General features: G+C 37.9%; 1 protein-coding gene and 1 pseudogene across 1 annotated transcript; both read right to left on the bottom strand.

Moving 5' to 3' along the window:
- LOC109233411 lies at positions 2050-7183 on the bottom strand (annotated as a pseudogene).
- LOC109233408 (pentatricopeptide repeat-containing protein At2g36240-like) lies at positions 8114-14076 on the bottom strand. The gene is made up of 3 exons (XM_019399274.1): positions 13971-14076; positions 8951-11811; positions 8114-8859 (listed from the first exon to the last, which is right to left on the bottom strand). The coding sequence occupies exon 2, from the start codon at positions 11735-11737 to the stop codon at positions 10313-10315; it is 1425 nt and encodes a 474-aa protein (XP_019254819.1). The 5' UTR covers positions 11738-11811; positions 13971-14076; the 3' UTR covers positions 8114-8859; positions 8951-10312.

The raw sequence follows: 17197 nt of genomic DNA, 5'->3' as shown, positions 1-17197 counted from the left end.
AGATGTGTGTAATAGATACACTTTTGAAAGGTTGAGTGTTTGAAAATATTTTCGTCATCAACAGGTGTGTAACAAGGATTTGGGTACAAGTTCAGGTATGATTTTATGTATTATGCCAATTTAGAACCACCCTCCACAAACTGTTGGCCACTTGACAATGCAATAGGATATGATCTACATCTTCGCTTGAGCTTTTATACATGAAACACCAACTAACATATGTGATCCTCCTCTTTCTCAGATTTTTCACTATCAAAATCACTCCTCTTGCCGCCAACCATGCAAAGAAACACGCCTTTCTCGATACTCTAGGAATACAAATAGAGTGATAAGGGAAAACATGTTCCTCTCTCTCTAATAATGTCTTATAATTAGATCTGACAGTGAATAATCCATTTACTCTCTTGCCCATACATCCGATATATTGTTCGTTGTACCTAGCTCATATAATAACTCAACAAAATTGTAATATTCTTCTATCTCCCAATTTTGTAGGTTCCTCTTGAATCTCAAATCCCAATGAATTCCCCCCTCACGAGACCTACAAATTTTGAGATTATATTTTTCCCGTATTTGGTTATTGGTAGTAGCTAAAATTGGTATACTTATTATACCAAAATCTTGGTACTATCTATCCCATATAGGATGTGACATTATAATTCTCCCCATAATTATAATCTCAGGATATCCTTGTTCCGAACCAAATGACGAAAGTAATTGTATAATTAATAACTATCCAAAACTCAAAAAGATGTAATGACCCGGCCGGTCGTTTCGAGATTTTGGACTTAAGAGCACGTCCAGAATGTGATTTGGAGGTCTGCGGTAGAATTAGACATGAATTGGCGAAAGTTGAAAATTTGGTGATTTTGGTCAGCAGTGAAAAATTTGATATCGGGGTCGGAATGAAATTCCGAAGTTAGAGGAGGATTTTCGTAGTGTCATTTGTGACGTGTGGGCAAAATTTGGGATCATTCGGACGTGATTTGATAGGTTTCGGCGTCGTTTGTGAAATTTGGAAATTTAGATGTTCTTAGGCTTGAATCCGAGGGTAATTTTGTGTTTTGATGTTGTTTTGAGTGATTCGAAGGCTCGACTAAGTTTGAATGATATTATGGGATGTGTTGGTATATTTGTTTGAGGTCCCGAGGGCCTCGGGTGAGTTCCGGGGGGGGGGGGTTAACGGATCAAGTTTGAAGTTTGGAGAATGGCTGAAGTTCGGAACTTAACTGTCATAACCGCACCTGCGAAAAAGGAGCTGCATGTGCAAGACGCAGAAGCGAAAGGAAGAGGGGCTGGCAGATTCCGCAGGTGCGAGGTGTTTGCCGCACCTGCGATGGTCGCAGAAGCAGAAGAAAGGGCGCAGGTGCATGCGGGGCTTCGCAGGTGCGATGTTGGTTCCGCACCAGCGATGATCGCAGATGCGGTCTTGAAGCGCAGAACCGTTGTTCTAAAATTGTTGAAAGATGGTTTCAAATTGATTTTACTAGAACTGGATTGAACAATCTGATTTGATTCAAACTATGGTTTTAAAGGCATACCGTATTTTTTACTGAGTTTGTGATATGAACTTTACATGCATTATTGCTCGTCACTACTTCTCAGCCCTTTATTTACTGTTGTTACTTACTGAGTTGGCGTACTAACGTTACTCCCTGCACCTTGTGTGCAGATCCAGGTGTATCTGGACACGGTAGCGGCTGTTGACTAGTCCAGTTGCGGACTTTCTCGGAGATAGCAAGGTAGCTGCCTGGCGATCGCAGCCCTGCTCTTCTCCCTCTTATCTGTTGTATTTAGTTACTTTCCAGACTATGTTAGTCTCGATATTGTCGGACACATTGTAGTAGATGCTCATGAGTAGTGACACCCCGATTCGGACTTTCTTTTCCGCACGTTTCTTTTGATTTGAACTCCTTATGAAGGTTTTATATTAAATAGCTTTGGGATTATCTTGAAAATGAAAAAAATATCGTTTGTTTTGGTAATGTATCGCCTTGCCTAGTACCACGATAGGCACCATCACAACAGGGTTGATTTTGGGTCGTGACAAAAGCATAACAGAAATCATACATTTAAGCACATGTTAACATTCTTAAACAGAGAGAACAACTATAACAAACATATGGGCAACCTCAAGGCTAGTTTGTTCCCTTTTTATGCTGGGCTGAGATGCAATGAAATCAACAGCTAGATCAATGGAGCTGCTCTTCTTCAAGGGTCCATCAATATGTCTAAACTATCTAAACCAATGTCATTCTAGAAGTGAGCATTTAGGGTAACCTGCAAATGCAAATAGAAAAGATCATGTGTGAGTGCCATAGTAAAGTAATAGTTCATGTAGCTTATACAATGAAAAGAAACCTAAATATGACATAAAGTTCGGAGGATTTAAAGGCTGTAAAAACACTATAAAATCAACCATCACCATAGAAAATCGAATGCACCCGGAGGCAGATTCAGAATTTTAAGCTTATGGGTTCCTACAACAATCTCAACTTAATATACATAATAATTGGATCAACGAAGTGGGATCCAAACTAAATATTCTTATATTTTTAATGAACTTTTTAGTATAAATACAGCGTCTACGCAAAAGTTACTGGGTTCACCGGAACCCGTAAACCTTACATTAGATCCACCCCTGAATGCACCCAGGCTGAGACAGCGTATGTCAGCAGGCCTCGAGCAAGTTCATTGATAACTAAACTTTCATAAATGCATCTAGAAAAGCAAGTGGAGACAAAGCTGGATTAGAGCTTCTTCAAGTGTTGGGGTAATACGTTCTCAAAGACTAAAAAACTTCATACATAGCATATGAATATTAACCAACTTATGTGAAAAAAGGTTGTGGTTACTAAGTTTTGACATCAAGAATCTTTGTTAGCTGGTTAATGGTTGAGCGTTAGTGTGAAGGGGACTGAAGATGAAAGAGCAGTAGTTGCACTGACATTTTATTGCAACTGTAATAAATTGTACATGAACGTCTTCTGGCTAATTAGTGTTACTAGACGAAGTTTTAGTCGACGAAGTCACTTTTGAAAAAAGACGTTGTTTTGGGATATTTCTCTAGCTTCAGTGATTGATACAAACATGCAATATGTTCTAGCACATCTAATTTCAACCATGACGACAAACAAGTGAGGATGCAAATCAGACCAAGCTAAGGTGTATTGCATTACTTCAAGTTGTTGGGCTCGTACTAAGCACGGGCTATGACACATCTAGTATAAACCTACACACCTTTCCTCACAAGTTTACCTTAAAACCGATTTGCTCAATCTTCCTCTGAATCTTCGTCAGTCTCTTCCATAACTTCCTCTGTTGAATCTCCAGAATCTTCATCAGAATTTCTCTCTGTACAATGGCCATTACAAGTGAATTTTCAGTAAGTGTAAAGTGAAAAGGTGAGATATAATCAGAGTTGGAAACTCATTATGACACATACATATTTTAAAAAATATTTATCATATCTAACTTCAAACATACGTGATACGATCATTGTTCAGCACGTCCCCGGATTATCATAGATGTAGGAGACTTATTTTTTTTAATTTGCAACAGTTCATATGGCACCCTTTCAAAAGGGTTGTTGTTTCTATTATATTTCTATCAGAAAATGTCCCAACAATTTGAATTTAGCCTTCATTCTCCCATTTATTCAACTTAAAATACACAATGTACTCTAAAACATATGTAGTATTTGATTGTTTTCGATTATGTTACCATAGACGACATTTGGCCCCTGAAAACTTACTTCCTGCATATTTCATTCTCTTACTAGTCACTGTTGAGCTAAGTTTGCACTTATGTTCTGATAATACGTCAGGATGCTTCCTTTCGATATGGTTAATGGGCGAAGCCTCTAAATATACAGGTAAGATGATGAACTTAGATATGTAATGAACTTCATTATTGCCATGAATGAATAAGTAAATAGATAAATTTATAAAGAAAACAAGTTAGATATAAATATCAGATACGACGTGCAACAATTGTTATACACCATTTCAAGGAATCTATATATCATAGTAAAAGTCCCTAACATGGCCAATCATATATAAGATGTTATGAACCATTCGATTTCCTTACATTATTATATTCAACAATATAGTAGTCATGCGCAGAAAAACTTATCACAATCAACGGTTTAATTCTTATCTATTGATTTAACACAGTTCATCAGAGTCAAACTTATAGTGGCTGTTGATATTCATTCAGAATTATTTTACTTACCTCTAATTTTGTCAAAGGCATAAACTTTAAGCATGTTGTTTCCCAGGCTCTCTAATTGCTCTTTCCGGATCAGCTCAGCAGAATTCACAAGGGAAGGAGAACACTGATGTAACTCAATTAGCTGCAGTGTCATACTATCTGCAAATCCTTTAGGAATCTCTTGTAATGAACTGCAATTTTTGATAATTATGCGTTCAAGGCATGGGAAATAATCATCGGTCACTCTCCAATAGTCAAGATGCAACTTCTCTAGGAACAAGAATTTTAATTCAAGAAACCCAATCTCTGTTACTTCCCAGACAGTTTCTCCTACAATCTCACTACCTACAAAGGCATGAGCCTTCAATTGGAGCACCTCGAGTTTGGGCAACTTGCTAAGGATTGCCATGTCTTCCCATGGTAGAAAAGTGCGACAAAGTGTCAGCTTCTTGAGATTTGGTGGGAAAGAACCCGGACATGGAAGCCTAAGAAACAAACCATCTGGTTCAGAGTTGTACGATGCAATTCTTAGTGCCTCGAGCTCATGTAAATATATAAGATTATCTAGGCATTTGGGCTTCTTGTAGAAATCGCTTGTATTGCCACCAATTCCCAATTCCTTCACTTTCTTAATCCCTTCAAATGTTTTCTTGGTGCAACAACGAGGACTCATCCCAGAAACACTTTGCAAATTTTCCAAAAAACAGTACTTAACATCGTTGGCTGATACCTTTGGAGGAGAATATAAATACATCCTTGTAGAGTGGAGATGTCTCAATTGAGACATCATCCAAATCCATTTGATAAATATATGGTCCCACTGAGTTCTGGAATATATTGGCGAAAAAGAAAAGTTTGTAAGTTCCAAAGTTTGGAAATTGATGTATCTTCAGGAATCTCAACGGCTGTCACAGCCAAATACCTTAAAGACACTAAGTGTAATATTTCACTAGGGAAATAACCGAAGCTCAATGTCTCTAAGTCCAATACCCTAAGAAGTATGAAATGGTCTAGTTCTAATTTAAGACGCCACTCTGTTATGTTGGAAGAAATATGAAGAGAACGTGTTATGCTGTGAATAAGATCATCAAAAGAAATGAAAGAAAAACAACCTCGCTTTGGATGAACAGACACCCACCGACGACCTTGAGAGGAAACCCTTCTGGATCCTTCATAAGTAACTGGATTTGCGACGTACAATAGATTCTCGCTTTCAGCTTCTCTCAAGCATAAATCATGGAGAAGATCATGAATCCTGCATGTCTTGATTTTGCCAGCCAAACTCTGCTTGCTAACAACAACTAGACTTTTATCAATAAGATCATGTAAAAGATTAGCAGCTACTTTTTCCAATCCCTCAAGCCCCTTCAGCTCTATGAATCCTTCTGCAACCCATAATCTAATCAACTTCTTCACAGAAATCTCACTAGCTTTTGGGAAAACCCCAAAATACAGAAAACAACCTTTCAAATGAGACGGAAGATGATTGTAGCTCAAAGAAAGCACTCCTGAGCAACGTTGATAATCATCAAGGTTTACTAATGAACTGACGCTTTGAGCTACTTTCCTCCACTCGTCCAGCGTCCTCTTACTAGAGAGAGTCCCTGCAACCACAGAAATCAGTAGTGGTAATCCTTTGCAATGTTCCACAACTTCCTTTGCGACATCTTCAAATCCAATCAGACAGACCTTTTGGTCAAACGCCTTTTGGCAAAACAAATTCTAACTTTCTTCTAGCTCCAGGAAACGCATTGGAAAAGGATCCTTAGGAAAGCTAGCATACTGAGCAACCTTCATGTCTCGAGTAGTTAACAATATCCTACTTTTATTACAATATTCTGGAAAGCATAGTCTAATCTCATCCCAGGCTTCCTTGCTCCATATGTCATCCACAACAATCAAATACCTCCTACCCTTTAAGCTTTTCTGCAAGCGATCTGCAAGTGCATCATCGCTTACCTTATCAAGCATTTCTTTCACCCCAATAGCATCTTGAAGGAGGCCTAGAAGTATCCTTCTTAAACTGTAGTCCTTGGACACAGTAATCCATCCACGAACATCAAAAAAGCTCACAATTGAGGGATCAGAAAACATTTTTTTGGCAAAAGTTGACTTACCTATGCCACCCATACCAACAATGGAGATGACTTCCAGTTGAGACGAGTGACCCCTAAGTTGATCCCCCATGAGCTTTTGTTCAATGTTGTACCCCACCATATCATTTTCGATGGTTGAAACATGATATTGTGCTGAACTGGAAGCACCAGGTGAAAAATTTCAGCTGGCAGATTATTATTTTCCCGCTGCTTGATGAGCCGTTCCTTCACAGAATCAATGTCTTTTATAGCTTGTTGCATGATTTTAAGAAGCCTCCAATGGGCCTTTGTTGGAAGGTTGAAGACTCGTTGCAACATTTTAAGAAGCGTCTTCTGGGCCTCTCTTTGAATGCGTGACTCAACTTTGTCTTCTACTTCTTGTGCTAAATCTTTTACTTTTTCTTGCAAATCCTTTGTTGGTTCATCATCACTATTGTCAAGAAGCTCTTGCAAAGATCTAACCTTCTTGTAGAGTAATCTCAAATGTTCTTTGTGACCCTCTTGAAGCTTTAAGCAGGATTGTGAAATCAAGTGTATTGTTCCCAACAGAGAAGTTACAGCAGCATAAGCAGCCATCTCTCTTGCTACATAGGATTTACCTTCAGAGATCTTCACAAGATTTTTAAATGAAGAAATTTGCAGAAAACTGGCTCTCAAAAATGATAAGTTTGACTACTACTAAGATATCAAGAGGTGGTCAGTAGTTGTTAAATACTTCTTGATAATTTTACTCAAGTTTTCTATTATGGAAGCAATTTTCACACTGGAAACAATAAAGTATGATAAATAGGAGGAGACCAGTACTACTAGTTACATTGTAGTCAATATAGGTGGTTTTTCAAACAATTGTTAAGTTTCCTAGAGCTGGGCAGTGACTTTTTCTTGGTTTTGATTTTTCATTTCAAAAGCTGAAGACTTGAGAATCTTATATCCTAAATGAAGCTTTCTCCAATAGTCATTGGCACAGTGTGGACATGGCAAAAGAAAATAACAAAAACAAACAAAAGAGGAGGCAAATATGCAATACATATAGTCTATGTGTTCACACACCACTTTCTTTATATTGAATGCTTTTCTTACTTTGCAAATATGCTTTTTCTTATATATATGACAAACAAATTCTTATTCAGTGTCACCTATTTTCTATAAGGTCTCAACAACTAGAAATCTAGAATATTGAAACATTGAAGTTAAAAAAATACATACTAATATGGAAAAAAGATGCTATAAGAAAAAAAGAAAAGAGATGCTATATTACCTGCTTTAAAAAAATGTTATAAAGTTAATTAACATATTGAAATAAGAAAGTTATATGTGGAAGTACAAGGGAAAGGGGGAGGGGAGTTTGAATTGCACTGATTCATCTCAAATCTAAAAATGATCTCTTTTTAAAATTTGTTTCCAGTCGCATGAAAACTTTCAGTGGACCACTTTGATGAAGTTTTAAAAAACACTTCTTTCTAAATCTTGTTCCAATAATTTTCAGAGGGATAGTTCAATAAGATTTGATTTATAGATAAAGACCAATATCAGAAATGCAGAAATTAAATAAAGGCGACACCAGAAATTTTATACTGGTTCGGATCACCAATGTGCTGCCTATTCCAGTTCCTTTGACTCCCATTGGAGTTGTATTACTCCTCTGTGTTACTTAGTCACAAGAAACAAGTGGTTTCACATGGTCACCACAAATGTGTGGTTTTTACTTGCACACCATAACGATTACAAGTTGGTTTGTACTTGCTCACCAACAACGAAATTCTCCAACAGTTTTAACTCGCTCAGCACCCAACAATTACAAGAAGTAGAAAGAAAAAGGGGAGTTTCCCAACCATTTAAATTCAACAACCGAGTTTCGCTCTTACAGCATTACAACATTAAGGTTATGGTGAACATTGTGCATAAACTCAGAATGTACAATCTCTACAAAGATATACAAGAGGATAGAAAGAAACCTTTCATATCTGCAAAAGTAACTACAGAGTTTGATCTGCTCCCTTTTATACTCGAAAGCCTTCAATCTCCCTCTCTCTGTAGCTTTTGAAATATCTTCCTCATCCTTCGGGCATTTTTTCTTGGAATCAGCTTAGTTGACAATATTCTCTTCCTTCATAACTTGTAAACATGCTCCTCTTCATTAACGAAATTTAAACTCTTGCTTTCTTGCGTGCCTTCTCGTGTCGTGAACTTCTTAAGCTCTAACGGCATCACTGAATGCACTTTGATTACAACGTGCATATCTGAACTAGGTTTGCATGTGAACAGTCCTTCTCTTGGGTCTTCTTGCTGACTTGGCTGTACTGTTGTCTGGGTGCCTTAGTAATGTTCTTTGTCACATGCTGATTGTATCTTTATATATTCCCTTGATTATTTCTTTGAGTAATTAATGAAGCTGCATCTTGTCGTCCTTACCAAACTATTCGAACCAATCTTCTTTTCTTGTCATCTATCGTGGTTTACAGAGTCTCTCATTCAGCTTGACATATTTTCATCATCTATCCAAGTGATTTCTGTTCCTTTGTGAGTTGGCTTATTATCCAAACAGATTTTCCTGTCAAGAGAAAATAATGTTAGTCTTTTCGAAATACTAGAATATCTCTTTTTATCATTATCAAAATACTTCAGAGGTTAACAATCTACACCTTTTTTATGATGACAAAACTTCTTCAGAAACAATTGAAGAGTGGTGATTGGTGAGAGCAGTTGACGAGACTTTGCTCTGAGTTGATGCTTCTCCCCCTAAATTTATACATGTGTCTCTGACTTTTTCTGTTGATGTATAAACTGTGTCTATCCTGGACATTAGATAATGTGTCCACTTATCTCCCCTTTTTTGTCATTAGTAAAAAGGAGGATTAATCACACAATGATCTGTACATTGTTCATAACAATCATCTGTCTACAGCGGGATCAATAGATTGCAACCATTTATGTTTCCTCAACTCAAAGAGAGAAGATGCTGAGAAATTAAACGGTTCGTGAAATCTGTAGCTTGTAACTCATGCAACCAAAATAAAAGACAGGAATTCCAAGTAATTAATATGACGACGGACAAATTTTTTATAGGTAGCTAGGTTTCATTATATGAAAGCACCAGGTAGGTGCTCAATAATTATGTACAGGTACAGGGCAAGACTCCATTAGCATGTACAGGGCCTATCAGATCCATCACAGATTCTATGTTATTTCAGTTAAACAATTGCTTCTTCAGTGGCTCCAAAACATGTGTGTTTCCTCTCCGATAAACTGCCCATGGAATACACAAGAGTACTGTTCTCCATATTCTCTTGAGTTGCTTCTTTACAGTAGGGAACCTAGATGAAGTACTAGCCATCTATCAGAGAAAAAAGAACGAATAGATCTTGTAGGATACCCAAGAAATTATTCGATTTCTTCTGAAAAAGATGATTAATCATCTGTTTCTCATGTTCCGCGAATAGCTGGGGCATTGAAGAATATCCAGAAAGGCGTTTCAGGAATCGGCCTGATTCTAATCATCTGCTTCTCACATTCTATGAATAGCTGGGACATTGAGGAATATACATAAAGGCATTTCGGGAATCGGCCTGATTCTATCTTCTTTCGTTTCGTTTGAAGAAAGGAAGGATCCAAAAGAATCAATCTTTTTTTTTTCATTGTTGAATCTCTTTCCAGCATAGCAGAGCTTCTTTCAATGTGCACAGAAGAGTTTACTGTTCTCCATGTTAATTAAGAAATAACCAGCATATCTGCTATGATGTGTTGCAATTCAGACATAGTAGAGTTGATGATGACAAAATTTTGTGCCATTACAATCCATGAGAACTCCAAGCTGCTGCTTCAGTCGACTCACTCTCAAAAAGACACAGACAATACATAACACACCAATATTCTTTGTAGATGATTGGAAGTAAAAGAAGGAAAATCATTGACTTTATCCATTGGTACTCCCTAATATGCATGTCTCCTGTTTCCACATGGATCGATAAATTGCAACCTTATAAGTTTTCTCGACTTGAAGAAAATTAACTTTTTGATTTAGCTTGTCTATCAATCAACCTGTTATAAGTAGCAATATCAGGTATAAACCCCAAATCCAACATCTCTTCCACCAGAGCTTCCGATTCCTTCTTTTTACCCTCCCTCTTAAAACCTGATATCAAAATATTGTACGTCACAGCCTCAGGATCCAAACCCTTGTTTAAACCCAATAACCTCATCTTATTCGCTTCCTTCGCTCTTCCTGCATCACACATGTCACTAAGTAGACAATTAAAGGTTACACTATCCGGAAGCATACATTCCTGTAGCATTTTCTCCATAATTTCATATGCTTCATCAATCCTTCTTGTTCTCCTTAAACCTTCAATCAAGGTTGTACAAGCGATTAAGCTTGGAGAATTCCTGTTCCTCCATAAGTCATTCACCAATTCCATTGCTCTAGCCACATTCCCTTCACTACAAAGCCTCTCAAGTAACCCAAAGTAATCAAATGTTCTTGGCAGCAACCCTTTCCTTGAAAAGTCAACCAATAAATCGCACGCTTTCAACATCATTCCCTTCCTGCAAAGACCATCAACCAAAATCTCACAAGTCACTGCCGAAATCTCCCATCCCATCTCAGTCATCTCATAGGCCATCCCAATCCCCTCTTCAAACTTACCATCCAAAAGAAACCATTTAATTAAAGTATTAAAGCTGACTACATTTGGTGCACATCCATGAGTTTTCATCTCCTTAAACATTTGCAAAGCCAAGCCCAATTGCGAGTTCTTACAGTACCCAGCAATCAGAGTATTGAACGTAATTACATCAGGCTTCACTCGTTCTCTAATCATCCTATGATAGAACTCCAGAGCCTTATCAAAATGCTTAAACTTCACAAATCCATGAATTATTATATTGTAAACAGCAACATCAGGCTTCCCATCAATCGATCTTCTCATTGTGTCAAAAGCTAACAATGCATCATCAATTCTACCAGCTTTGCAATAAGCATTAATGGCAAAACGAAAAATAGGCTCAGTTTTGGGGCAAGAGAAAATACCATCAGCACACGGGCAGGGATTAGAAGCAACAAATTGGAGGAGAGAAGTAAGAAATTGGAGGCGGTGGGTGATGGCCAGCGTGCGGACCATCCACTCAAAGGTGGAGTGATCATGGCGGAAAGAATCAACAGAAGCAGCATAGTTGAAGAGGTAGAAGTCAAGGTTAGTGAGGACAGGGTGGTAATGGACGTGATTCTTGAGGAAGGAGAGAAAATCTTTGGCTGTGAAAGAAGGTTTAAGGTGGATTTCCATGAGTTTGTTCAGTTGGTTTTGGGCAACAGGGGTGAGGTTGTTGGTGGTGCACACTGAGGAATCTATAGTTCTCAATGCAAGAGGTAACAGTGAAGTCCGATCAGAAGCGGTTTGTTTTGGAATGGATCTGAGAAATTTCTGAAATCCCATTTTATCTTTGTGCTGCGTCCCTTGGCTGAATTTACCGTCTTTCACTCTCCAGTAGCTAACTTTTCATGTAAACCCTGTAAAATGAAATTATGTCATTCTAATATCAATCTAACAATTAGTTACTTTGATGTGGAGATTGCATTAGCTAGATCTCTAAGAAGAAACAAATTACTACGATATTTGAATGTTTATCAACTCCAAATCATTCCCTCGAGGCTAGATGTCTTTTGTATCTTTATAGTTGGCATTACCTTTCCCCCTTAGATTCTCCTGACAACTTTTTGAACTTCGTTAGCTCCCTGGTACTAGAATAGTCTCTTTGTAAATGAGCTAACAAAGTCTTTTTTGCTTCCATAACTTTAGTATTATGCATCTTCTTGATGCCAGCAATGAAATCTATTATTACTTCATCAACAACAACAAAAAACTAACATTGACCCACTTCTGCTACATGTTAGAACTTCAAAAGGCCCAAACGAAGCAATCAAAGCAAAAATATCAAATTTGGTGAACCTAGAAACAACATCATTGTGATCAACACATGGTCCCAAGTAAATGACATAAATATTATAAATATACAATATATCACAATGTCAAATCACACAAAACCAGCATGGTTCGATCTAGCCATTGAGACTATGATGCCTCTCTAGTCACTAGTAAGTTTGATTCCATCTTTTTTTTAAGGAAGCAGTCATTCCATGTCAAAGAGTGAATATTATTAGCTCTGAACAAAATAACCACTTTAACTATTGTGAAGAGTTTCTATATGAGAAGTCAATCAAACAAAATAAGGTTCCACAATTTCATAGATAAGCTTCAAAACGCGCAGATGTCTCACTAAATTGTACTCATTGTTCAACGTAAATTATCTTGACAGTGAAAAATGCAGAAATACTTCTCAAACTTATTTCAAAAATAAACTAGCAACAGCTATACTAAAGAACCAATATCTTGTCGCCTACAGAAGCATATTGGTATACATTCGAGCAGGATTACTAACTGTATTACCAAATTAACTAAGAATTAGCTAAAATCAGCACATAAAAGTGCAAACTTGGTACCATAAAAAGCAATAAGAATGTATTTGAAAGAGCACCAACCAGCTTTAACCTAAAGAATGGCAAAAGAAGAGGAGGAAAAGAGATCTTTCGCAAATTCTGGATATATGTGCTAAACTTTTTGCCACGTGAAGTCTCAGTTGCATAATGGAGTGTGAAGCTTGACAAGAATCAATCTTGTTAACAGCACAGAGAGCTTCAAGAAGGCACTCTATTAGTCTAATATGCTTTTCCAAACTGAGCTCTATTGATAAAAGATAGAGTAACATTTTCTTTTTGATAACCAAGAAATCCCCGAGAACAAGTAGTGCATGTTTCAAAACTCGGTGGATAATGCCTCTCCCCCCCCCCCCCTCCACACACACACACACACACACACCTTCTCCACTTAAATAACCAGTATTTTTTTTATTTGCAGCAAGGATCAAACCCGTATGAGATGCCTAACCCAAGCTGACCTCTATTAATAAAAGATAGAATAACATTTTTGGTGATAATCGAGAAAGTCTCGAGGACCTGAGGCGCAAGGTTCGGTACTCGATAGATAATTGGGCCCGTCTCTCTTAATACCAGGCTTTGTCTGTGGCAAGGATCGAACCCGTGACGTGAACCTAATCCACACATTAGCAACACTCTTACCACTAGACCAACGCCCAGGGGGCGTAAAAGATACAATCACATTAGACCAATTTCCTCACAAGTTGTTAAAAGATTTGCGCACCTAAGAGTGTATCCTATTGGTCAATAAAGGGGGCAGAGAACCATGAGGTCTCAAGTTCAAATTCCTCGAAGACAAAAAACACTAGTTGATTTCTTCTCATCTGTCTAAGCCCTGGTACATGTGCTGAAGGGAAGTATCAGATACCCTGTGAAAATAGCCGGAGTGGGCACAAGCTGGCTGGCCCCAAACAGTAAAAAAAAGCTCTCTTAAGCTTAATGATTATATTTCATTTTGGAATGGAAATGCATTTTTATTCGTCAATTTCACAGAGGAAGAGAGAAGATTCATTTCAGTTAAACCCATCGTGAAATCCCTGCTATTACACAGTAGGTCGAAATTGCAAAAACCCAACTCAATTCAGTTACAGATTTCAATCTAAAGGTGACAAAATTGGAACAATAAAGGGCAACAAAATAGAGGATAAAACTAAACTTTTGAACTACGCCAATACCTTGAATGATAAGATTCAGGTGGGAAATTAGGTGGCCAAAACCTCAAAATCTCCGACTTCTTCGAGTTTCCAGCACATATTGAAGCTGTATTAGGTTGTCGAAATAACTAAGAAGGAACAAGCCAAATGACTTTGGGTAACCTCTTCTTAGAATGACATAATAAGCAAAAAATAAGGGCATAATAGGAATTTACCATAGGTTGTCAGAAATTGTGTTTGCAATATTGAGGCAATTCTAACTTTAATCAATAGAGCATGCTTATAAGTTGGTGCGTTCACGTGAGCCATACTGTGTTAAAACACAAAATCAAAAAAAAAACTGGTAGAAGAATTAAAGAAATCTGGAAAATAGTAGAGAATCAGAAATATTCCGAGTCCACAAGTTTCTTGTGTGTCCTTAAGGAATTTTAACCCCCTCACAAGTTGCCAAGGTAATGGATTAAATCCTCCCAGGATAAAACGGAATAAACCTTCCTACAACAGTGGCAATACAAACTGCAGGATCCCAACGAACTCAAAGAACGGAGCAAAATCACATTTACGAATTGGAGAGAGAGAGACTGCGAATTAGGATGCAGTATATTCAAAAAGAAAGAAGTTCTGGAGTGTTTTTCGTGTGCAGAAAATGGAGCCTTGCCTCAGAATTTATAGGCAATTATCAGAAGAGGTGTCTGGAAAAGGTGCCTTTTCAGAAGAATACGCTGCCTGCCGCGGTTCTACTGCGGTTACGGCAGAACCGCGGTCAGAGAGGCTCTCTGAATCTGCCTGCCGCGGTTCTAACGCGGTTACGGCAGAATCGCGGCCAGAGAGTCCCTCTGAATCTTCAGCAGGGTTCTGGCGTATTTTCAGCAGTGATTTGGCATTTAATTAATTATTAAATAATTAAATAAATTTTGTCCAAAAATAATCTTAATCGATCGATCTGACAAATCCAAATCCAAATCCAAATCCAAATCCAAATCCAAATCCAAATCCAAAGCCGAAGATAAGCCGAGCGAGCGACGACGACGGCGCGAGGGTTCATTCTCTTCAACTCCTTTTAAGAGCTTTAAGAAGTGATTCTATATATAAGCACACAAATGTGATTGTCCCTCACCAATGAGGGACAAAGTGCAAGACAAAAGTTCACTTCTTCAAATTTTCATTTTTCCCTCCATTTTATTTCCCTCCATTTCCAATTCACACTTCTTCTACTTTAAAGCCCAATGGCTTAAAGTCCAACAATCCCCCACATGAATGGGAATGGCTGTATCAAGAAAGATCATAGATGAAAGTTGTGTGATTTGCAAGTAAGGATAAATTGCATCTGGATAAGTAGGTTTCCCTTTGAACTTTCCGTAGTGAACATATGTCGGATATACTCGGTCAATCGGTAGATTTGATATCTTTGAACCGTCGAACTTTAGTGTATACCTAGACAACCATATGTCACACAATCAACCCTTAACCGTCTTTTAGTTCTCATTGTTGTGTTCGTTTCAGCCATGAACACCGCCTGGTCTCATAAGTGCGTAGAGAATTGGCCTTACAGAATTCTCATTGAAGCGGCTTCCACTTCACACTTACATAGGTGATTCCTAAACGTGTAATCCTTTAGATTGACACTATTTGATAACTACCACATCAAACTTAGGTAATCATTAAAGAACGTGTAAAGTTCTATCCTTGTTACTGAACATTGTCTTCATCACGAGAAGGGACCAAAGATTTTACTTTGACAATGTTGAACCGGTCAATCACAACTTTGTTTGAGCTCCTTGAACCTAGATCTCGGAACATCCAAAATTCTAGGTAGAGTTACCGCCATGTTGACTTGTCCTCGGCCATAGTCCCATTTCCTTAGATGATTTCTCAACTCCCTCTCTAGTTAAGCCTTTTGTAAGCGGATCCGCCACATTATCCTTTGATCTTACATAATCAATAGTGATAATTCCACTAGAAAGTAGTTGTCTAACGGTGTTATGTCTTCGTCGTATATGACGAGACTTTCCGTTATACATAACGCTCCCTGCCCGTCCTATTGCAGCCTCACTATCGCAATGTATGCAAATAGGAGCCAAAGGTTTTGGCCAGAACGGAATGTCTTCTAAGAAATTTCGAAGCCATTCAGCTTCTTCACCGGCTTTATCCAAAGCTATAAACTCTGATTCCATTGTAGAGCGAGCAATGAACGTTTGTTTGGAAGACTTCCAAGATACTGCTCCTCCACCAACAGTAAAAACATATCCACTTGTGGACTTTGTTTCTGTTGAGCCGGTTATCCAATTTGCATCACTATATCCTTCGATAACCGCAGGATATTTATTGTAGTGCAAAGCGTAGTCTTGGGTATATTCCAAATATCCCAGAACTCGTTTCATTGCTACCCAGTGATGTTTGTTGGGATTACTTGTGAATTGACTAAGTTTACTTATCGCACAAGCTATATCAGGTCGTGCACAGTTCATGATGTACATTAAGCTTCCCAACACACGAGCATACTCCAAATTGAGACGTAATTTAAAGTCAAATTTTATAAGATGATGATTTAAGTCAATTGGAGTTCTTGCACTTCTAAATTCCAAGTGTTTGAATTTTTCAAGTACCATTTTCACGTAATGTGATTGAGACAAAGCTAGACCCTGAGGAGTCCTCTGGATTTTAATTCCTAGAATTACATCGGCAACTCCTAAGTCTTTCATATCAAACTTACTAGCAAGCATACGCTTAGTAGCTTGAATGTCGGCAATGTCTTTGCTCATTATTAGCATATCATCAACATATAAGCAAACAATGACTATATGATTTGGAACGTTCTTAATGTAAACACATTTATCACATTCATTAATCTTAAAGCCATTTGACAACATTGTTTGGTCAAATTTCGCATGCCATTGCTTGGGTGCTTGTTTTAGTCCATAAAGAGACTTAACAAGTCGACACACCTTCTTTTCTTTTCCCGGAACCACAAACCCTTCAGGTTGGTCCATGTAAATTTCTTCCTCTAAATCACCATTTAAGAAGGCTGTTTTTACATCCATTTGATGGATTTGAAGATCATACAAGGCGGCTAACGCTATTAGCATCCGAATGGATGTAATTCTTGTTACCGGCGAGTATGTGTCAAAATAGTCAAGACCTTCTCGCTGTCTAAATCCTTTGACAACAAGTCTTGCCTTGTATTTGTCAATAGTACCATCGTCTTTCATTTTCTTCTTGAAAATCCATTTAGAACCCAATGTTTTGTT

Source organism: Nicotiana attenuata, chromosome 10 (assembly GCF_001879085.1).
Source record: "Nicotiana attenuata strain UT chromosome 10, NIATTr2, whole genome shotgun sequence".
Taxonomy (NCBI): domain Eukaryota; kingdom Viridiplantae; phylum Streptophyta; class Magnoliopsida; order Solanales; family Solanaceae; genus Nicotiana; species Nicotiana attenuata.
The sequence above is the reverse complement of the archived record's forward strand: the minus strand, read 5'-3'. Positions and strand labels throughout refer to the sequence as shown.

Bases quoted from the DNA above. Each gene is read 5' to 3' on its own strand.
- LOC109233408 (XM_019399274.1), bottom strand. From the start codon at position 11,737: ATGGGATTTCAGAAATTTCTCAGATCCATTCCAAAACAAACCGCTTCT.